This window comes from Pleuronectes platessa, chromosome 11 (assembly GCF_947347685.1).
Source record: "Pleuronectes platessa chromosome 11, fPlePla1.1, whole genome shotgun sequence".
Lineage (NCBI taxonomy): Eukaryota > Metazoa > Chordata > Actinopteri > Pleuronectiformes > Pleuronectidae > Pleuronectes > Pleuronectes platessa.
In genome coordinates, this window is record NC_070636.1 from 6,808,598 (window position 1) to 6,831,584 (window position 22,987).

At 42.4% G+C, this 22,987-nt stretch overlaps 2 protein-coding genes across 4 annotated transcripts; both read left to right on the forward strand.

Moving 5' to 3' along the window:
* Nucleotides 1-2,323: 2,323 nt before the first annotated feature.
* Nucleotides 2,324-7,714, forward strand: spata7 (spermatogenesis associated 7). 2 transcript variants are annotated; one of them, XM_053434247.1, is made up of 12 exons: nt 2,324-2,549; nt 3,300-3,362; nt 3,473-3,562; nt 3,763-3,810; nt 4,445-4,545; nt 4,667-5,124; nt 5,237-5,282; nt 5,469-5,590; nt 5,695-5,745; nt 5,831-5,908; nt 6,007-6,064; nt 6,176-7,714. In XM_053434247.1, the coding sequence occupies exons 1-12, from the start codon at nt 2,492-2,494 to the stop codon at nt 6,791-6,793; spliced, it is 1,791 nt and encodes a 596-aa protein (XP_053290222.1). In that variant the 5' UTR covers nt 2,324-2,491; the 3' UTR covers nt 6,794-7,714. The 2 variants fall into 2 exon arrangements, with proteins under 2 accessions (XP_053290222.1, XP_053290223.1); XM_053434248.1 differs by having other exon boundaries at nt 4,685-5,124.
* A 515-nt stretch (nt 7,715-8,229) lies between these two features.
* Nucleotides 8,230-22,957, forward strand: ptpn21 (protein tyrosine phosphatase non-receptor type 21). 2 transcript variants are annotated; one of them, XM_053434050.1, is made up of 20 exons: nt 8,230-8,515; nt 9,112-9,418; nt 10,921-11,090; nt 11,496-11,593; nt 12,700-12,767; nt 12,866-12,936; nt 13,248-13,335; nt 13,472-13,560; nt 14,168-14,255; nt 15,086-15,165; nt 15,317-15,424; nt 16,009-16,069; nt 16,240-16,321; nt 16,476-17,992; nt 18,622-18,762; nt 19,564-19,779; nt 20,032-20,160; nt 20,249-20,483; nt 20,874-21,034; nt 21,177-22,957. In XM_053434050.1, exons 2-20 carry the CDS (start codon nt 9,239-9,241, stop codon nt 21,303-21,305), a joined length of 3,711 nt encoding a protein of 1,236 aa, XP_053290025.1. In that variant the 5' UTR covers nt 8,230-8,515; nt 9,112-9,238; the 3' UTR covers nt 21,306-22,957. The 2 variants fall into 2 exon arrangements, with proteins under 2 accessions (XP_053290025.1, XP_053290026.1); XM_053434051.1 differs by lacking the exon at nt 15,317-15,424.
* The last annotated feature ends 30 nt before the right edge of the window (nt 22,958-22,987 follow it).

Consider the following 22,987-nt stretch of genomic DNA (forward strand, 5'->3'; position numbering starts at 1 on the left):
AGCTGGTGGAGCCGTCAGGGATCCGTTGGTTTAGGCACAAAAGGGGAAAGATTGTGGCCGAGATTAAAATTAATTTGTTTGTTGACATGGTTACAAGAGTGTTTGACGTTTGAGACCATTCCCATGAAATCAATAGCTTTAAAATTGTGATTAAAATGACATAAAAACCACGAGTAGTTTCTTCTGATCATGCCTGATTGCAGTTTGCATGCTGCAACAAGATGACAACGGCTAAATAGTTTCCATCTTCTGCCAGATGGTGGAGAACCACACGATTCCAAGATGGAGATAGAGGCTTTAGAGAATCATCAGGAGGTGAAACCAAGTTGCTGAGTTAGGTTGAAATAGACAATGGACAATAAAGAAAATGTAAAACTTTAATGTTTTTTCAGTTTATTCCATATTTAAATTAATATAAGTAGTTGGCCGGCCTTCTTAAGACTGCATGGCCGCTACATGATCTCCCATGGACCTGATCTCTGCCCATGTCTTGATATGTTTTGTCATATTCACTCTTCTCATAATCAATGTAGACTTGAGCAGGAACCATTAAAAAAGAGGGCAAAGACTGAATTCAGACATTGTTTCTCAGGGACATGTTGGACGAACCCTTGTGAAAAGACTGAGAGATTCTAACTCTGACTCTGAGAAAGAAGAAGAGTTTACACTACAATATACTTGTTTTTAAATAAATGTTGATTGCAAATATTCCTTTAATTAAATATGTTGTTGAATGTTATCATCTTTTCTGCAGCAGCGGAACATTTGCACTTTGAGCAACTATTACAGCCGGACGCAAAAACAGAACAGGACAACCAGAAGTTGCGGAGTGGTCTACTTCCTGCTGGATTAGCTCTCGGGAACATTTCCTTCGAGAGACATCGAGTTAAAATCGTGGCAGCGGCAGCTCGTACGGGCACTTCCGGTGGCAATGGAAACTGCCACTGATTTGTAAAGGCAGCTGTCACTGCTGACACCTGTTTGAAGGCAGTTGCCACTTGAGGGCAGCTACAGCTGTTTGTGACTTATCCCCTGAGATTTATACGTAGTTTATGAATGTTTAACAGCGTGTTACTGTTCTGAGCACCAAGAATAATAAATCTGTATTTCTCCGCTTGTTTTGTGAAACATGCTCGTTGATATATTTGATTTCTTTGTCATATTTGTACAGATTCCGCTTAATTGCTGTTAGTACTTTGTCTTTGTTTTGGGTCATTGAACTGAAACATTAATCATAAGAATCATAACAAAATAAAAAGCGACTATTTACACATTTCTGTGTTTTGATGACTATCTGTCATCAAAAGCAAAATTTTAACATTTTTCAAGTTGTACTTGGTAACCTTGGTGGAGAAAGTACAAAATAATAGTTTGCTTCAATATCAGTACATTTCACATAATTTTAATAGGATAAGCAAGCCTGTATCAACATTGCTGTCCATGGAGTCATTGTCAGTAAACTGAATACATATAAATATTGCATACTTGAGAATAAAACTTTGTTAAAAAAATTATTTTTATTTGTATACAAAGGATTTTGAAGTTGAAGGAGTAACAGTACGTCTATTTTACATGTTCGTATGGGTGTTAGTGTATTTAACTAAGAGTCCTTGGAGAATGTAACGCAAAAACACAGAATACAATTATTCAGCTTAGAGAAAATAAATATAAATGAAGAGTGTGTCTGTTCCCGACATTTACTAAAAACTTTGTTCCTTTGAGGTATTTCCCTCTACTTTGGTACAGTTGTAGTCAATACAGTTGTACATGAGCAGTGGCATCTCTGTGCATCAACGCTATAATGGAGTTATTCATGATCTTATGTAGAGTTAAAAGGGAAAGATAACAATGTACATTTTTCCTTTGGTGTACCACAGTTTACACGGGCCCAGAGTTCTTACCCATCCATAGACACCAAGATCATGCATATGGAACTTGAGCTTTTCTTGTTTCATTTTGAATCCAAACCCCAGAGAGCTAACAATTCTATTTTATTCCATTTTATACTATTTCTATTTTATTTTTTGGGATTGTAATTACTTGAGCATTGCTAGAAGAGAGCCTGTGACTCAAGCATTTCATTGCCATCGACTGCTTAATGTTATTGTTGTGCATTTGACAATAAAAATCTTGAATCTTGAATCTTGAATCTTGAACTATCCAATACACTTTCATAAACTAGTATATATCTCACTGAATAAATCACAACCAGCCCTATCTGCTCTCAGACAGACACAGCTGCCTCAAAACAATGTGGCAACAAAGGCTGCTGCCTTGACACATCGATGGCAGTTTCTGTTGACACCGGAAGTGGCTCTACGAGCTACCGCTGCCACTATTTGAGCTTGCCCCTTCTGCCCTCATCTGCTAATGAGCCAGTATTAGCTCGCTAGCACAACGCTACATGATTCAACCACAGCGTTAAACATGTTCACGGTTAAATACACTGTTGTTTGTGGATGCGAACGAGCGGAACCGTCTCTGTCCCGGAATGTTCCCGAGGAAAATGGGATTCGCTGAGTGCAACTTTGCCATGGAGTCGAGAACAGGTTGGTGAACGCTGTTAGCATTAGCCAGCTAACAGGCTAATTCATCAGCAGATGGAAGCAGATCCTGATGGTGCTTCGGCAGCAAAGTGAAGATAAAGTCCCACTGACTGAGTCACTAATGTGTCCTCTGGTTGTCTGGACCAGACAAGGATCAACTCTTTACTTAAACTGCTTGTTCTCTAAACTCAATACGAGGCTCCAGCTTACTGCTAATGTTAGTTTATATCAAAATAACACTTAATTGTTTCATGTTATTAGCGCTTATAGAGGCGTCTTACTCTTTATCAGTGTAACTACACCAACATCCGGACAAACCTAAATAAAGGTAACACTGACAAAACTAAAGCTGAGAATTTTTCGAAAATAATTCATTTATTCTTTGAAATACTACTACTAATAATAATACATAACAACATATTGGAGATACAACAGGAATGTATAAGCATAATTTAAATAATATATATTCCCCTTTTATGCAATGCAGTATTAATGTAACAATATTAGTAAAAAAATCTCTTGTATTCAAATTTTTTACTATTTTTAAATAATGTAACATTCCCATCACTCGAGCTGCTCAGCAGAGTTTTTAACTTTTTCTGACCATGATGACATAGTATTCAGAAATATTGGATATTATAATTATCTTAGCTTATTAAATGATTAATACTTTGTTATTTTGATTAATCCTTCATTGATAAACTGTCAATCTTCACGTGTCAACATGTCCATAATCCTCTCTTTTTATTTTAGGGAGTGTGTCATCTGGCCTGGGGAGCCGCCCTGGTGCGAGAGGGCAGAGTGTGAAAAGTAGCCGTAAGTATTCACATCAGCTGATATTACCATGAGAAGTAAAAGTGAGTAAGATGAGACCTCTAATTTAAGAGTCTATTGTTTGTTGTCCTCTCTCTCTTTTGTGCTTTTAGCCTTTTGCCAGCGCTCCTCCAGCAAGACGACACAGTCCATCGTCAGAGACCACATGGTGTCTCATTACAAAAAGGTTTACTCAGCTAAAGGTGAGGCAGAACTACACTAAGTTTCTTATAGTGACATTCAGTGAACCAAACAAATTCAGCTCCTTCATGCACATGTATATATCCTGAGGTGGTTGAAACATGCATCTCTGTTGCACAACAAACATAGTAATCTATTGTTGGAATTGTAAAATAACATTGTAATCTTACATTCTGATTTTTTTTTCATTCTTGTTCCACAGCTGCCGTTGATGTTTCAGTTCCCAAAAGCATAACATTAAGTGTAAAATGTAAGTACACAAGAATGAAATGCTTATTGTTTAATTCAGTTCCAAACGCTTTTTTCATCTGATTTAAATATCTGGTCTGTAATTGAGGTATAATAGTTCTCATTTTAGCCTTAACACAATGGTGAACGGTTGCACAGGTGTTGGTTTAAATGCTTTGCCATTGATTGTGCAGTAGCTCGAGAAGAGGTTCATCTTGGAGCAGGTTGCGCTGACAGAAGCCTCAATAAGCAATAACATAATGCAGCCAGTCATCACATTTGAGTACAGGATGCAACCTATCCTCAGCTCTAATGGCTGCAGTCACGCTCTGTTGTTGTTACTGCACTAGCATACTTGCTCTACTGACCCTCACATACCTCACAGTTAATTGCAGAAAGTCCTTGCTAGTTCTCGTGGGGTTATGCAGAGTCATTCCTGGAAAGTAAATCAGAAGGAAGATTAAGGGGATGTGAGACCAATGTAGATATTTTTCATTTTAATAACTCAGGGGGTGTACTGAGTATCAGTGCATGTATTTACAGTGTTGGATTATAACACCCATGAACTTGTAAAAGACTTGATTAGCTGCCAGTGATAGTAAGACAGTGCTGAGTAAACTCTTCTCTGTACTTATTCATGTCATACCTGTTTACAGACAACGACCAGATCAGGCAGGATCGCTTGAGGAAAGGGGGCCGTCCTCAGTCAGCCCATTCCCTCTCACAGAGGAATAGCAGAGCCTCCTCCTTGTCCCAGGTGAGACATCAAGACACACTCAAGGTTGTGTTTTCTCATTGTTTAATGTAATTATAATGTCAACTTTATTTGTCATTCAAACTTTTTCAGTACGTACTATATCTGCCTTATTGATTTTTAGAGTACATTATCCGTGCAGTATGATGACAACCAGTACCTTTGCTCGAGGAGTTCCATGGTCTCCAGTCCGAGGCTCAACACCTCCTTTCATCCCAAGGAGATTGTTTATCGATCAAGTAAACAGGACCTTTCTCATCACGCTCGCCCAGCATCAGGGTTTAAGTTCCGCAGCCCGGAGTCGGCTTTGCACAGAAAGAACTCGGCATGTTCACTGGCCGCCTCAGGAGGTCCGAGTTGCTACCAGACTTTCCAGGACCCTATACAGAAGACATACAGTGGAGATATACTCCTGAAACACTCACAGCACTTTACCCAGGAAAAACCTTTCACCCCCAGGACCCTGAAGTCAGAGAAGAGTTCATACCTGGAAAAATATCGCTACTACAGAGCACCACGAAGGAAAATCACTCAGGAAAGCACCAGCTCCAAGTCGGTGCGACAGGAGACGAATCACAGAAGGTATTCAACAAACCTTTCAGTGGGTCTCAAATGATAATAGATAGAAATAAAGCATCCACCATATGTAGCATGTGTGTCTTGAAATGTCTTCACTTCTGTGTCTTCTATGCAGCACAAAAACCAAGGAATACACTCAGGACTTTGATGAGCCATCTCAGGTAATTTTAAGCATTAGATGTGAATATTCATATACATTTGTATATGCTCAACATCAGCAGTAGTGGTAAATATTAAGCTGAATGTAAAGTACAGTCACATTTCCACACAAGTCCAAATAAGCATTTGATCAAGTGAAAAGCTCGACAATATGGACTTCTCATTTCTCGTTCCTTTTTGCTTTACAGGGATTTACTACAGACCATGAGTGGTCTGAGGATGAGTTCAATGGCACATACCTATCAGAATCAAGACAACAGAGTCAACTAAACAAGAGCAGAGAGCGTTATTTATTCAACTCCTCATCCAGGTAAAATTTTGCAGTTGAAATACTATGTTGTGTTTAATCCGTAATGTTGTGCCTTGTGTGTTTCCTGCATAAAGTTTCTAAAGAACGTAACACTCATCTTCTAGGTTCTCAGAGGAGTGCGTGAAATCTCCAATGATGAAGAAAGTAGCTGCAGAGTAAGTTCTCTGTTTTATAATAATGTTATTAATGATTAATGTTTTATTCTCTATGTAATAATTATTCAAATGTTTTCTTCAACAGAGAAGAAGAACTAATGTACCTCGAGTTTATTTCTGCTGTAACAGAGGACATCTTGTCCAGGGGGCATATCTCCGACAGGTCTGTTGCCACAAAACTGAGTAAATTAAATCCTGGCTTGTGCTTAACACAACCTCCTGAGTCATTACTGTGGTGTAAGTGTCTATGTCCTCTGCCAGGGTCCTAGATCGGGTGACAATGCATCATATTGAAATGAATCGCCATCAGCTTGATGTGGTGAGTATCGAACTTAGGCAGGATTTCAAATATGGTTAGCAGATCTTGGGGGGGAGGGAATGAGGGCTCTAGAATTTCTTCTCATGTCTCTGAATGTATTGTTTGTTTTAGGGTAAAATGCGCCACCTTCTGGTTATACTGCGTAAAGACTTTGAAGAGCCAGCCACCACATCCACCTCCACTGCAGAGCTCGAAAAGAAGGAGAATGGTCTGCTCGACTCACTCCTGCCATATCTGGAATCAGGGAGGACACAAGTGAAGACCAAAGACAGCGACGGGCTCCCCTATGCATCACTGATCAAAATCAGTGATTCACTCGATTACACTAATGCCTTATGGGTGCCTGCAACTTTACGTTGTCCTGAGAGGACTGCTACACCAACAAAAACAAATGAAACGGACAAGGAGGAGGAGGATGAGGAAAAGTGCACTGGCTCTGAGAATGTTTCAGGTGTCAGTGAAGAGGACGTCCAACACAATCAACCCGACACGACTGCAACAAATGAAGAAGTTAGCAATGAAAACAATGAGAAAACCAGTGATGAAGAATTGCATCAAGACCAAGTTGAGGTCAGTCACGATGATGGACAATCGAAAGAGCTCGAAGATCTTGGAAAACGTCTGTCCGAGTCACTCCATGTGTCCAGCAACACAAACTCTCATGACCCTGACGCTGCCAATGAGCAGCACGAAAATACGGTAGCTTCTGTCAGCGATGATGAGTTCTGAGTTTTTGCTTTGTTCAGGGATTGAAAGTTCTTTAATGTTTTTGTTACCAGATGAGATAAACGTAATATTTAATTTTCCTGAGAGAATAGTTTTGTACATGCGATTTTTACACTGGTTGAGTTTTCAAAGCCCAGGCAAAGAGGCTATGTATTTAGTTTGTCTGCTTTTCTGAAATATTTAAGTAAGACAACAAGAGTTCTGCAATAAAATCATCACCGTTATTATCTAATTTGGGATAGAGAGCCATTTCATTTTCAAAGTAATGCTGTAAACATTTTATAAATTATTGCTGCGTGAAACTAGCGTGATGTGTGATAGCCTGTAGCACTACACTGACATCAGATGTGTGGAATTAACTGGATGAATTCGTGGCATCCTTTAGTTTGAGTGATTTGCAGTTTTAAAGATCCAGTGTGTAAGAATTAGGTGAAAGGGATCTATAGGCAGAAATTTTGTTAAAATAATCTGTGTGTTGTTTTAACTACTACTTTTTATCTAAACTGTACAATTGTCATTTTTGTTACCTTACAATGGGCACCATATATTTAAAAATGTATTATTTACATTGGGAGCGGGTCCTCTTTACGGAGGCCGCCATCTTTTTTATGGTAGCCCAACCGGGACAAACTAAAGACTTTTTGAGTTTTTAAAACAACTTAAGGCTACCAAAGGTTATCTTCCATGTTTGGAAGGGAAGGATGCAGGTTTTTTGTCAGCTGCAACTTGCAAATTCACCACTAGATGTCACTAAATTCTACACACTGAACCTTTACGTCTTCAGCATGTTGCAGCTTCATTCTGACCATGAATAAACTTCTAATTGTATTCCAGCATGGTTTCACTTGACCTCTGACATGTAGCAGACTGTCACCAGAAAGTGTCTTTACAGTTGCAATAAATGTTCTATTGGTCTGATTCCTATATGCTTGCATTTGATTATTAAAAAAAAAAACGACTTTACAAACGGGTAATAACACAACCTACAACTTTACACACACACAAAGGTTAGTACCACATTTGAGGATTACATGTGGGGACACTTTGCAAACGAGATACGAAGGGAAACTTGTGAATAAGTATAAAATAACGCCGTTCCAGCTGTCAGTCGGTGTAAAATGTAAACAGACAGATCAGCGGGCAGCAGCTGTCCCGTTCACACTGAGCGGCATTCCAGCTGTCTGATGTCATGACTCGCCGCGCGGATTCATCCGCCACGGGGACACTATAATGAAGATTTAAGCGTCCTCTCCAGTAAATACTGATAATAAAATAACCAGTATTAATACATGGTAACTTTGATATTATACTTGGTTAATTTCGGTGTTAAAACCAGCTGCTTGGAGCGCGAGAGGTAAAACTATAGAGCCCGCGGATGTAGACGGAATCCACTTGTTGCTCTTCCAATCCCAGGAAGCGCAGCACGCCGGGGACTTGAGTGGAGCGTCGGAGCGGCAGCGGGAGGCGTGGGGCTGCACCGTCCGTTGTGATCCAGAGACTAACCGCAGCCGAGCCAGCCGCCTCTCCGCTCTGCTCCGTGTTTCAAAGTGGACGTTTATTGAACTTAATGGCGGAAACTTAAAGGACTGAACCCCCCACTCCCACCCCCAGCTGGACTGCTGGTTAACATCCGGGAACTGGGACGATTTTTTTGTTGTCTTGTCCAAAATATTTACCGGCGACGTCAGCTTCCCCCCCCCCCGGGTGTCGTCTACTCGCTGGAACGTAAGTTAGCTCGCTAGCGCCCAAGCTAATTTAAGTTATGGTTAATAGTTTTGCTAAAGGTAAAAAGTTGTAAGGTGAGTGTTTAACATTTGGTACGAAAGTCTGTGGACGTGGCATGGAAGCAAGGGGACGTGGTTCCCGGCTAGAGAGTGATATTAATATGGTGGATGCACGGGCAGGGATTTGCCTGCTGCGTATTCAAACAGGTTGCTGTTTGGATCCGGCTATTCCCTGGAAAGAGGGTTTGTTTTAACCACAACCTTTTTGGGGGATGGATAAAAATGGCTGGCTCAGGTTGGATACTAGAAGTTACTCAGAAGTCAATAGATTTGTTTTAAAAAATGTGTTTCAAAGTGAGTGTGATTGTAATATGATGAAATCAGTCTGGTAACTCGAAATGCAGTATTCAGGGGGATCCCTTTCTGATTCAGTGACAGGACCTGGTTTGTTTACTAAATGCTGTGTGTGTGTGTCAGTGATGTCTGTGATTGTTGTGATTCTCCCACGTCTTGCATCACCTCCTCCATGACTGCATGCTCGCCTGTCTTGGTTCAATGTGGCAGTTTTGAGACGTTTATTGTCTTTCCCCCCAACAGACCCGTCTGTCAATGATGAACCTGGCCACATTCACACAAGTCTCGAGAGGACAGAGAGGAGGATAATCTCTCCTGGACCAAGTGAAGACCCCCCCTCCCCTCCCCTCCCCGGGGGGTAGTGTGAAACATGCCCTTGCCATTTGGCCTAAAACTCAAAAGGACCAGGAGGTATACGGTGTCAAGCAAGAGCTGTCTTGTCACTCGGATCCAGCAGCTCAATGGAGAGTTTGTTGAGTTTACACTTTCGGTGGAGAGCACCGGGCAGGAATGTTTGGAGGCAGTTGCCCAGAGACTCGAGTTAAGAGAGGTATGTATGTATGTGCCTTCTGCAAATACAAGTGCTGATTGTTCCCCGTTTTAGATTTTTATCACATTTCCCAGTAGCAAGAAAGTGCTTTGGAGGTTGTTTTTCTTTTGCCTTCGTGACACATTCTTACCTGGACCAACAGAAACCAAGATAACCAGTTTCTCATTGTTTACTCACATTGTGGAATATGTGGGTGACAAAGTTTAGCATTTACTTTATAACATGTATGTATCTAACTCATCACACAGATTGGCAAACATGCTACTTAGTGGTCTAGTGGCAGAAACTTGGACTATGGGCAGAGAAGGTCTCTGGTTCGTCTCTGGTTCGACTCCACGGAGAGACAACAAAAGACGAACCTGGATTGATCAGTCCAAAAATCCAAGAGTCTCCCTACCCTGTCTAGTGCCCCTGAGCAAGGCACCTTACTCCCCCAACATCTGCTCCCTGAGCGCCTGTACGCGGCTGCTCACTGCTCTGTGTGTACTGCACAAGATGGGTCAAAAGCAGAGATTAAATTTCCCTACCTGCATGAGTGTGCCTTTGCATGACTGTGCATGTGTTTGGGACAAATAAATGCATCTTAATCTTACTTTTGCTTTTGAAATGATTGTTTAAACAGAAATAAAGATTCTCACATAGTTATGAGTCAGGACACCGTGGTCACTTGATCACAGTGGCACCAGTTAGTCATGATGAACTGAAACAAATGTAAGTGTAGCCCTTTCGTACCCAGTTGTAGAACCTCCTGAATATACAAGTGATGAGTGGTAGAAACTTGCTTTCAATGACAACGCAACCAAATTGACTGTTGCACTGGTTTATTACACGCTTGTGTGTATTCATATTGGTTATTTCAGCCTCAGTGTGATGTTTGTAAATCCTAATGAGGACCACAATTAATACCAGTTTGTAGGCAACTTCCATTCAAAGAAATAAGATGTTCTTATCTCTGTCATAAATGTCTCCGGGTCATTAACTTTTCACATTAATATTTTACTTGGGTAATGTCTACACAATATGTTTACCCACAGTCGCGTACTGATGCTATCTGTTGTATCTACTTGCCAACAGTTATGTTGACATGCAGTTTTCTAGTTTTTTGTTTGAGCATGCTGCAAATCACAAAAGATCTCTTTCAGCTAAATTGTCTAAGCCCACAGGGGTTTCTTTCCCTACCAGTGTTCATTTTGAGATGTTCAGACAGTCACAAGACTGAGTCCCAACAGCCTAGTCTGGAAAAGTTTGAGGTCTGAATTATTGTACGATTTAGAGAAAACAAGCAGATGTGCACTTAAAATAAGTGCATAAAATGGAACAAGGCACATGTCTCATAATATTTGTTTAAGTTTAATATGTAATATAATTTTGGGTTAGCATGCATTATGATGAGTAAAATGAAATTTACTAAACGTTATATTTTCTGCCAGCTCTACCTAGAGTTTCCTTGATCACAGTGTGGTTATGGTGTAATGTGTTTGCTTTCTTTCTTTGTTTCATAGATAACCTACTTCAGTCTGTGGTACTTCAACAAGCAAAACCTGCAGAGATGGATTGACTTGGAGAAGCCACTGAAAAAGCAGCTGGACAAGTACGGGCTGGAGCCCACCGTTTACTTTGGAGTCGTGTTTTACATACCCAGCATCACCCAGCTGCAACAGGAGATCACAAGGTGACGCTCCACCAGTGACACAGGCGTAATCTCTAAGCCACTACTAACATTAGCTTAGTTAAAGAATCTCGAAGAACATCTGTCAAAAGTTATGAATTTGAGTATGTAAGTTTTGTGCAGCAACATCAGGCCTTTTATATTTCTGTAAATCAGCTCTGTTCAAGCTGGTGACTAAAGCAACTAGATGCACAGTGGCTCCCAAAGAACCAGATAGCAGTGCATCATTGCAGCTTCTCTCCTCATCCATTTCTAGTGCCAAGCTTTAAATTCTATATATTATAAGGTATTTTAATACTACTGTTTTGACAATTTTTTTACAGTTTCAGCATACCTGATAAAGTTATAATGTTTTGATGTTTGCTGAGTGTTTCTTCCCCACTCAACTGCCTCTCTCTTTCCCTACAGATATCAGTATTACCTACAGCTGAAGAAGGATGTTCTGGAGGGCAGGATCCAATGCTCGCTCGAACAAGCTGTACGTTTGGCAAGCCTGGCAGTGCAAGGTAATGTGACTGCGTGCGTGCGTGCGTGTGTGTGTGTATGTGTGTGTAAAAGTGTGTTTGAGAGAGTGTGTGTGAACATCCCTTGTATGAGCTTCAGCCCTGACTCATCCTCCCACTCTTGCCTATCCAGAAGAATCTCAAACCCTGCTGGCAAAGTTATATCAGGCGCTGCAGTTTACTGCCCTGGGTGTTTGCATAGCAGAGCTGCTCAGATCACTTACTGTTGCAGCCATGTTGAAATGACCAACCTGCTGTATGTGCCTCATAAAAACAGCCCCATGAATCTTCTTGCACATGCTCTTAGGATTTAGTGATTGCCTAAGTTGTCTTGCAAACTTGTGTATGTGTGTGTGATATTGTGCCGTAAATAAAGTTGTGTAGTTCCTATTTTCTGTCCCTGCCTGGGATATTTTGGAGTGAAGGACAGTTGTAACTAGTGAGCATGGCTGATGCCTGGGATACCCAAGATAGTTGTGAGTGTTTGCCAGCAGGCAGCCTGGAGCTGGGACAGTTTTGAATCTCTACGTTGTCAGACACTGAAGCAATTCCCCTCAATAACAAACGGGCCGCTCCTCTCCTAAAATTAGTTCATCTGGTCATCACACACTGCAGCTTTTCTAAAGGCATGACACCCTTCTGTAATTCCTGAATGTCCCGACTGTCTATTTTGACTTGTACTAAATGGAGAAATGGACATGCAATGGGATTTATTCAAGAGGCAGTGTCATGTTTCTTTCTTTCTTTCATTTCCATTCCATTAGTTCTATAAGAACACTGTAGAGAACAATTGCCGCTTTCTTTTGTGCTACTTATAATTTTTGAATCTGTTTCTTTGAGGCACTGGAACAGATCATGGAACATTAATCAAGCTGTGACAGAACTAAACCTTTTAGAACTTGTCTAATAATGTTTTGTGACATCACTTTTGAGACTCTTCTTACAACCGAGCAAACCTCCCTTATTTTGCTCAAAACTTTATCAATCTGTTTCGACTATGATAATTTACGGTCCAGGATTATGCCCAGAAGTTTTACTTCTTGTACTTGTTCAATGTGAGGTCTGTTGTTGGATTAACTCACTTAGTGTTTATTTCTTTACGATCACAGCTGACTTTGGTGACTTCAATCGATATGACTCCCAGGAGTTCCTCCAGAAGTTTGTGCTATTCCCCATTGTGAGTTCTTTCTGTTGCACGTTCAACACAAGAAATCTTTCAGACTTGTTCTGTTCATCTAGTTTAATACCAACATCATATCAATCCTGTCTCTGCAGGACTGGATTCAGGATGAGCGAGTGCTGGAAGAAGCCACTCAGAAAGTGGCTCTGCTTTACCAGTCCTTCAGGTGAGCAGGTTTTTAAAAGCATCAGCCTGTCTGTTCCATGTTTTCATCAACAGATAGTTTCACATATTACACTGGAAAACATGAATTTTTTTGCATCGTCCTGAGAGAAAGAAATCTGTTAAAGCCGCTCATCCAGTGAAATTAATTTTTTTTTCTCTCAGGACTTACAGTACTTGATCTCCTGTGATTTAATTTTACACACTGTCTTAGGGTTACGTAACCCTAACCCTAACCGGGTCCATGTCTTTGTATTTTATACATGTTCAGTGTTTGTTTTTTCATGTCTTTTGTTGCAATTTTTGTCCCTTCAGGGGTTTGTCGTCACCAGAGGCAGAGATGTTGTACATGCAGGAGGTGGAGCAAGTGGAGGGCTATGGCCAGGAGAGCTATCAAGCCAAGGTAGGTTTACAACATCCTGTATCTTCCCAATAGCCTCAGACCTCAAAGAAGTGTAACACTGTGTATTATTGCGACTACTGCTTTAGATTCTTTCACCCAAACATCTGTGAATGTCCATGTCTTCTTATCGAAACAGGACAGCACAGGCACAGACGTCACCATTGGATCTTGCCTTGACGGCATCTTTGTCAAACACAAAAACGGAAGGCCGCATCTTTTATTCAGGTAAGAGACAAGTTAGAGAACCTTTGTTTGAACGTTAGTTTCCGCCGAACAGTCAGCCTATAAGAGCCACTTCTTGGAATGAAAGCATTGAATCAAAGCTTTGTCTGCAAACTCGTGACTCTCAGCAGTAATTACATTGAATCAGATGATTCTGTCAGTGTAGTGGTAAAGCTCTACCAAGCTATTCTTGGCAGAGCTTGTCTCCCATCATGTTTCTTAAAGTTCTCTCGACCTGAACGTGGCCTGAGAGGAAATGAGTCGGGTAGACGCTCATAGCTGATAAGGATTTTTTGTGGGGGCGTTATTTGACAGTCCTGTGAGGAAGTGAACATTCTTGGCCTAGGCTGAACTGTATCTATGTGCATACCTTTTAAGCCCCAGACAGCGTGACTCGCAAATGGGTTTATGTTAGTCATTGTTAAAGCAGACAGTCCATTAAAAAAATGCCATGAGGTTTTGGGATGTGTATGGGTTTTCATTATGCATTGTTAAAGCAGACAGTCTCTTCACAAATGCCATGAGGTTTTGGGACCGCCATGACATCATGTGTCATTTTTTTTTTCTCTCCCTCTCTCTCTTGGCCACTGGGTTTTAATTGGCTGCGTAGGTGGAATGAAATTAACAACATGAGTCACAACAGGTCCTTCTTTGCCCTGGAGCTCGCCAACAGAGAGGAGAGTGTTCAGTTCCAGACCGTAAGTCTCTGCTGCCATTACACCTTCTTCTCTCGCCCCATCCCCGGGGACATAGCAATCGCTTATTGGATTGAGCACAACTTGGAGATGGCCTTTGTGGTTGAGATTATCATCAGCGAGTCTTCACAAAGCACCTGTGTGTTTGTGTGTGTGTGTGTGTGTTAGTGTCTGTAACTTTTGTTGTTTGCGTATGAGTAGGTCATAAAGTCACATACTATTAGTAGAGGGAATACACAGATGCTTTTATTTGCACAGTGGGGTCCAAAGGTCTGAGACCACTTGAATGGGAACCTGGTTTCTGTAAACTTGATTCAGCAAAAACAAGGTTAAGGTTGAGTCTTAAAAAGTTTAAAAATAAAATATAACCCTAATTTAGGCCTTTGAAAAGTAAATGTAAATATGTTAACACATGTGCAAGGTCTTTAATATATACAGCTAGGTTCCTGTTAATATTCATTTAATACTTCCAACACACTTTAAAATGAGAAATGTTTTGGCAGCATGCAGTTTGTAATGTTATGAGCATGCTTTAATAAAACTAGCAACAAGACCAATGTGGAACCAGTAGCCTACAAACAGCCCGGTCAAACAAAGAGTAAGGATCCTTACTAATGTGGCATTTCAAGGGCTGTTCTGTACTCGGCTGCTTCAGCTTACTTCAATTCTAAGGAAGTGTGAGCAGTTCTGGGATGTTCCTTCATAAAGCAATGCTTTTAAATTTATGTCATTGTGGTCTTAACAAGTCTTAAACCTGCAGGAACTTTAAAACAACACATCTGGACTAATCCTCTTGCCATCTGATTATTTTCTGTTTCTCTTTTTTCATGTAGGAAGACATGGAAACCTCCAAATATGTTTGCCGGATGTGTCTGGCCAGACTCAAGTTTTATAAGATTAACAAGAGTAGCCTGTAAGTGTTTTCCTTTTTCCCCCCTCTTCTTTTTAACACGTCTAGCCGAGTTCCTGTTTCTTTGTTCCATGTTGTCTCATGCGTGTGTCTCCTCTTTCTTTGGCGTTGCCTTCACTTCACTTCTATCCTCCTCTCCTCCTCTCTTCTTCAGAGAGGAGTGTGACCCCCTCCCCACTGAGGGCTCCCAGAAGTGCCTCCTCACTCTATCTTTTCCTCGCTTTCCAATGCTCTCTCGTCCCTCTCTGCCTTCTAATAAGGGGTGAGCAACACAGTCAGCCACCGCCTACACTATGCCTATCTAGCAGGTGCCAACACCCATCCCTTTGTCACTCCCCTTCATAAAAGTAACCAAAGCAAACAGATTTTATGTGTCTGAATGGACCTTTGAACTCAGAAACATATAGTGACTTTTTTTATCCAAGTAAAAGAAATGTATATTTAAAATGTGTAGCCTAAAGTGTTTCATTTCAAATCCTCATCTTCTCTGATTTTTAGGTGATCAAACCTCAGTTCATACCATCTGAAATGTGACCACATTTAACACTCAAATATTTAACTTTCAAATTCAGATTAATCTCCAGTTCTGCGGGTTTGCCTTTGCACTGCAGCAATAATGTTACATGGTGAATTTGGGAAGTGATGTGTGACGAGTTTAAAATGTGATGACCTGTACACTGTGTTTTACCTTAGTGTGTTTGTTTGTGTGTGCGTCCCAAAGTTAAGTTAAACAGCCATAAATTATATAAATATTCTACATATAGAATATATATATTCCTCTGTAAGAAATTGGAAAAGTGTCAGTAATCGTTATGTTCTGTTTTGTCACATTTGTTTTCCCAACAGCCAAACGCAGCCCGCAGTTGTAAACCCAGTTCGACGGAGATCCTCAACTAGAATCTCTCTGGTAATGTTCAAGTACACACAAAACACTCCGTTCACATTATGTATGTTTGTGTACAACTTTTGTAAGCATTGCAGCCTGTGATCAATGTTAAAAGTACTTTAGTATTTCCTTAGAGAGCAGTATTTCAATTATGTGAACAGTTTTTGAATTCCTCTCTTTTTGATTTACAGCCAAAGCCTCAGGCCTACATGATGCCACCTCCCCAAATGCACTACAATGGCCATTTCACAGAGCCTTACTCATCATCACAAGGTAATTACTTTGTAAAAAGAAACTTCCAGCGAGTGCCCAAGAAGATTTAAGTCATTACATAATGTTACTTGTGTTTTTCCTCTATGTTTTACCAAATATAATTGTTATTTAATTATAATTCTGTACCCATCTGGGGCTGTCCTTGTTCTCACAGACAACCTGTACATGAACACTCAGAATGGTTACTACTACCACTCTCAGACCAGCCTGGACTGCCCTCCTCTGGAATACACCAGTGGAGGGCGATTACGTAACGGCAGCGTCTACAGCGCCCACAGCACCAGCTCTCTAACCAATCCTCAACACTACCTTCAACCCTCACCCATGTCCTCCAATCCCTCCATCACCAGCGATATCACCAGGCCAGACTACGTCCCCTCCCATCGCCACAGCGCTCTCATCCCCCCTTCTTACCGTGCCACCCCTGATTACGAGTCAGTGATGCGTCAGAAGAACCGAGGAGTGGGAGGAGGGATGGTTTTGTCTCAAGCGCATCGTCAGAGCCACTCAATGAGGAACCTAAACATTGGAAACTCCTACGCCTACAGCAGACCGGACCCTCTAGTATACAGTCAGCCAGAGATAAGGGGGGAGCATGGCGGAGCAGCCCAACACTACCATTACCCTTTCCATCTGGGCTCCAGCTTCCATAGCCCCTCTCCATACCCCTACCCTACTGAGAGGAGGCCTGTAGTGGGGGCGGTTAGTGTCCCAGAGCTCACTAATGTCCAGTTACAACAAGCCCAGGAGTATCCAGCTCCCAACATCATGAGAACACAAGTGTACCGACCACCTCCCCCCTACCCATACGCCCACCCTCGGCCTGCCAACAGCACGCCTGACCTGTCGCGTCACCTGTATGTCAGCAGCAGCAACCCAGACCTCATCATCACGAGGCGCGTGCACCACTCAGTCCAGACTTTCCAGGAGGACAGTCTGCCTGTTGCTCACTCTCTGCAGGAGGTGTCGGAGCCTCTGTACTACGGACCCCCCCACAGACAGCCGTACAACTCTCAGAAGCGTAATTCCATTGAGATCGCTGGACTGGCTCATAGTCTGGAGGGGATGAGGGTCAAAGAACGGACTGTGTCTTCCTCGGCAGCTGAAGCTGCTACGCCCCCTCCAGTCTTGCGTGGCGGTCGCTCTCAGGGCTCCCAGCTCAATGTGTTCTTAGAGCGTACGAAGACAGAGGATAGGGGTGACATTAAAGAGGACGTGCAGTATGGACACAAGAAGTCCCTTTCAGATGCCACCATGCTGGTTCACAGCAGTGGCGAAGAAGAGGAGTTTGAGGATGAAAGCGGCTGCCACACTCCACTTTCTCAGGACGCAATCGCAGCCATTGTTCCAGAGCAGCATCACAGCCTCACATCTCTCTCCTCTCTGCCGACTCAGCAACAGACTCCCATCGAGCCTCCTCCTGCCTATCCCATAGGCTCTTCCCTCGACCCCTCCATAACTAGCTCCTTGACGTACAAGGTTCACCCTCTGATCCAGGAGAGCGAGCCTCTGTACCTGCTGTCGGAATTAAGACAGCCCAGGATTATGCCCTCAGTCTCAGAGGGAGACCTGAGTGGTCCGGCCAAGCAGAAGACTAAAACAGACTTCAAGAAGAGGCCTGTGTCTGATGGGCCTCCTGGGAAGAAAACTGTGGAAGGTTTACCCCCTGCAGTGAGTCTTTTTATTAAACTATACAATACTGTATTTTTATTTTAACGTTTTTCTCACAAACTGTGTGTGTGTGTGTGTGTGTGTGTGTGTGTGTGTGTGTGTGTGTGTGTGTGTGTGTGTGTGTGTGTGTGTGTGTGTGTGTGTGTGTGTGTGTGTGTGTGTGTGTGTGTGTGTGTGTGTGTGTGTGTGTGTGTGTGTGTGTGTGTGTGAGAGAGAGAAGTTCTGGGACTATGACAAAGAAGCTACTCAATTCTTTTAAAGTAATCAACCGCTTATAGTGATGAATTTGGCCAAACCTGATCATTATAAGCTATTTCTAATTCAGTTTGTCTCAGTCACATGATGTCTGTGCCTTATATCAAAATAACAAGAGTATGCTTGTAGAAAAGCATTTGGAGTCATCTCATTGGCTGGCGTCGACTGACGTAAACAGACTCACTTTGACACATAGAAAGAATGTCGCTGGACTACCTCTGCAAACTGGATCGGTGACATTCTGCTCGAAAGCTGTGCTGTCACTCCCCTTTTCTACCTGATACCGCTCTCTCTCTCTCTCTCTCTCTCTGTGTGACATTTACACACATTGATCTTCACCTTTTCTCTGTCTCTCCACGCTGTTGCTACGCCAGGGCATGAAGAAAGGAGGGAGGTCAGAGGTGAAGAAGATGGGCCCCCTGAAGGTGGCGAAGCTCAACGGCCTGTCGGTGTCCAGGCAGCCGATGTTTGACGAGATCAAGGACGACCCAGAACGAGCCTCCAACGACGAGAGGGTAGGGCCGAGCTTCCATGTTGACACTGATTTGCTCTAAAAAGATGCAGCTTTTTAAATCAATAACAATTGTAATGTTGAGTTTATACATTGAACACCAATGAGATCATATGAGTTTTATTATTCATTGTAAAAAGCTAATGACCGGGAGCTGCTTGTTTAGTGGGTGTTGGTAACACCTGGTAGCTGCTGCCGTGTTATGACACATCCGACTCAGCTGCTCAACATTATTGATCCTGACCGTGTGGACATAAATTCCTGACACTTCACTAAATGACCTCTTTAGCTAATGAGGTCAAGACTAAGTAAAAGCAAATGAGAACACGTCTCATTCCGAGATGTCTCACACATGCAAGTATTTTCGACAACACACGTAGTTTATTGCTAACTCCCAGTTCCCTACTTCTACACATGGCAGTGGCTTACATGGTAAATTATTGTATGAGTTCTCCTGTTGATTTACATGTGGAACAACTTCCCCCACTGCAGATCACACGTCATCGGAACTAAGATGATATTAAAACATCTCGTTTGTCAAGGAGCCGATTAATGTAATGACGACAGCTCACAGGAAACTATGTCGTCCAACAGCTGTAGATTTTACAGTAACAGAAAGTAAATGAGCTGCTGCTCGTGTATCAGACTCCGAACTAGTTATGATTCAAAGATTATGGAATCTTACCAGACATCTTAAAACATAACACGTATTTATTAAACTAACGAAAGCTGTTCCTGTATCAGGATTGTATCATTTACGACAGCGATGTATTTACATTTTTTACTTTTCTTGTTTGTGTATCAGTGTAAATTGCTGGAGCAGCACATGGACATGGGCGAGCTGTTGAAGGAATACGAGAAAATCCCAAAGCGTCCGGGAGGAGAATACACCGTCGCCCAGCTGCCCGAGAGCGGAGACAAGAACCGCTTCCAGGACGTCCTGCCTTACGACAGCAACCGGGTGGAGCTGGTTCCCACTAAAGAGAACAACACGGGATACATCAATGCCTCACACATCAGAGTAAGTTGCAACACGACATGTACAGGTTTTTAATCTCAATCAGGCTCTACACAGGCTGATTTAAAAACGTTTCACATCATTTTACAAATTCAGAGTAAAGACTAAATGTATGTTTTATTCCATGACGTCGTTTCTGTCACGACTTCTCAGTAAAATAGTAATTTGTTCAGAATGGTTCTGAATGATTTCCATTCTCTGCTCTTATTACTGATGAGGTCCATCTTTAAACACACTGGTGTTGTGTCTCATTAGATCACGGTCGCTGGACAGGAATGGAGCTACATCGCGTCGCAGGGTCCCATGTCCAACACGTGTCAGGACTTCTGGCAGATGGTGTGGGAGCAGGGCGTCTCCATCATCGGGATGGTCACTGCGGAGGAGGTGTGTTACGCTTCATATTTACAGCTCCACATATTTCAGTTCTCATCCTGGCCTGGACTGACCCTCCTCTGTCACCCTCCCCCTGCAGGAGAGCGGCCGAGAAAAGAGCTTCCGGTACTGGCCTCGGCTGGGAACGCGCCACAACACGGTGACGTACGGGCGCTTCAAGATCACCACCCGCTTCCGCACCGAGTCCGGCTGCTACGCCACCACGGGGCTGAAGATCAAACACCTCCTGACGGGCCAGGAGAGGACGGTCTGGCACCTGCAGTACACAGACTGGCCTGATCACGGCTGCCCTGAGGACTTCAAAGGTTTCCTCAGTGAGTAAAACTTTCTGGATCAAGTCCTGTGTTACGACTGCATTTACTGCAACAGTTGATTCCCTATGTGTCACTGAGGCTTCAGAAATTAAATTATCACGTTTCACATATAAAGAATGAGATGGACGTGGTCAGAGGCTTTCACAACAACAAGAACATGTCCAGAGCATTCTTGGAAGCAGCTTTTATACCTTATACCAAGTTTTCTCAACTTGGTATAAGGGGGGGGGGGTACAGGCCACGGAAAAACCCAGCGGATGTTATTTGGGGGGTGATGCCAGGATTTTGACCTTTATGGAAAAATCTGAAATATGTAGAAACAGGTGAACAAACAGGTCCGGTTGATGAGGCTTTAATAAGTCTAACGTGAACCTTCTCGTGTTTTCCCAGCGTACCTGGAGGAGATCCAGTCTGTGAGGAGACACACCAACAGCATCAGTGACCCAAAGAACACAAACCTACCTGTACTGGTCCACTGCAGCGCCGGAGTGGGACGCACTGGAGTGGTCGTCCTGTCTGAGATCATGATCGCCTGTCTGGAGCACAACGAGGTAACGTCCTCACTTTGAATGACACCACGTCTCACTTTGAATGACACCACGTCTCGCTTTTCTTTTCTCGTTTTCCCTGCCCTCAGTGTTTTCAGATCAATGCTCTCTCTCTCACACACATTCTGCATCTTGTCTGTTTCAGCCGCTGAACGTCCCGGAGGTCTTGTGGAAGCTGCGCACTCAGAGGATGATGATGGTTCAGACTCTGTCTCAGTACAACTTCATCTACAAGGTCCTCATCCAGTACCTGCGCAACTCCCGGCTGATCTGAGCGCTGCCAGGGAGCCTGTCCGGCCCCCCCGTCAGCGTGCACTGCCATCAAGAGACGATTTCAGGGTGGACGTTGTTCCAGGTTTATGCCAAACTGCACAGTGACGATGAAGTAGCTGTAGAAACCTGCTTTAATGTAGCAGCCGTGTGGTGGAGCCTGTTTGGGCCGAGTGTTAAACTGGGCAGGGCTGAAGTATTGATGTGTGGTTATACAAAAGCGAAAAACAGACGCCATGCAACATGAAGGAGCATGAAGAGCGAAAAACCTGCCTCTAAACAGTATTATATAATTTTTTACGAACCTTATTTCTTAATAAAGCCCCAGCACTTTTGTAGTACGTCGCTGTACATAATGAACCAATGTTTAAGCTGCATTAAAAAACTGATCTTTATCATAGGTGTGTATTGAGAACGGTTGATTTAATTTTGTTTGAGAGACACTTTTGGAAATGTCTTGTTTTGCCGTTGCTGTTGATTCTGATCGTGAAGGACGTTTCTGTGTCGATGAGGTGAACACTTTCTGATCAGGGTTTGATTTCGGAGCCGACGGTTCAAAGATGCAGTAACACGTATCCCCCCGCCCCCCCTCCTCCTCCTCATCTGTGTGAAACATCTGTTCCCCCCTGTTACAAACCACCTGCTGAAATAAAGACGGGTATGTTGGAAAGTAGATGCGCGTCGGCACATCTGCAGCGGGGTTTGTTTTTACGGGGGTTGAAAGTAAAACTGGAAAAGTAATTTTATACTATTCATGACTTTTCTTTCTTTTTTTAAATGATGAAATGTTTTTAGAAATCAACTCAGTGCTGTATTTGAAGGATGAAGTGCCTGAATGGAACATGCTGTATATTTTTTTGAATAATATGAAGGAAATTTTGAATTTTTCTCCCTCGGTGTCATTTATTGCTCCTGTTGCATTGAAGTGAAGCCTTTTGAGAAACATCTCTGCAAACGATCATATTTATGAATTCACTTTAGATCCCCGAGAGTCCAGATGTGCTCTTATTTTGAAGTGCATTAAAAACCAACAGCTGGATCTTAACAGTTGGATTCACTGCGTCTGGTTTTTCTTATTTTCAATCCAGTGAGAAATCTCTCTTCTTGTGGCCTCTGGATTATTTAACAGTCAAACACAGAATCGCTCAACTGGAACCGGACACAGTCTCTTTCCTGCAGCTGCTCTAAGGAGCGTTTAGAAATCCAGTGAATCTGTTCAGGAACTATGTAAAGTTTACACTAAGTGAAAATCATGTTAATTATATCGGTTTGATATAAATTTGCAGATTTACAGTTTAAGAAATAACTAAATTTATTTTGTGGCCAAAGTGAAGAGATTGTCGCTCATTTTTCTTACCCTGATATTTTTGTTGACAAAGATACACAGGCAGTGATATCGGATCTTTAACATCCATATTTTGTTTTGTTTTTTATTGCTTGAGATTTGTTTGTTTGTGGTTTTGAGAAACTGCTTGAGTCTTAGTCTGGAGACTGGAAAAGAAAGCTCTCTGTGGCCAAGGTGTAACTGTACAGGTCTGCTGTTCATAATGTAAAATTCTGCTTGAATGAATATTGGTTATTGTACAAACTGTGTAAACTATCTATTGAATGAAGAACAATTGGAAAAACAAACGAGAATAAATATTTGGAAACAAACCGTCCTCTGCTATGTTGCTCAGTTTGAGA

Coding starts and splice junctions, on each gene's coding strand:
- spata7 (XM_053434247.1), top strand. CDS start 2,492: ATGTTCCCGAGGAAAATGGGATTCGCTGAGTGCAACTTTGCCATGGAG. Junction 3,811..4,444: donor CATAACATTAAGTGTAAAAT/GTAAGTACACAA, acceptor ACCTGTTTACAG/ACAACGACCAGATCAGGCAG. Junction 5,909..6,006: donor AGGGGGCATATCTCCGACAG/GTCTGTTGCCAC, acceptor GTCCTCTGCCAG/GGTCCTAGATCGGGTGACAA.
- ptpn21 (XM_053434050.1), top strand. CDS start 9,239: ATGCCCTTGCCATTTGGCCTAAAACTCAAAAGGACCAGGAGGTATACG. Junction 13,336..13,471: donor AGGAGAGCTATCAAGCCAAG/GTAGGTTTACAA, acceptor TTATCGAAACAG/GACAGCACAGGCACAGACGT. Junction 16,070..16,239: donor CCTCAACTAGAATCTCTCTG/GTAATGTTCAAG, acceptor TTTGATTTACAG/CCAAAGCCTCAGGCCTACAT.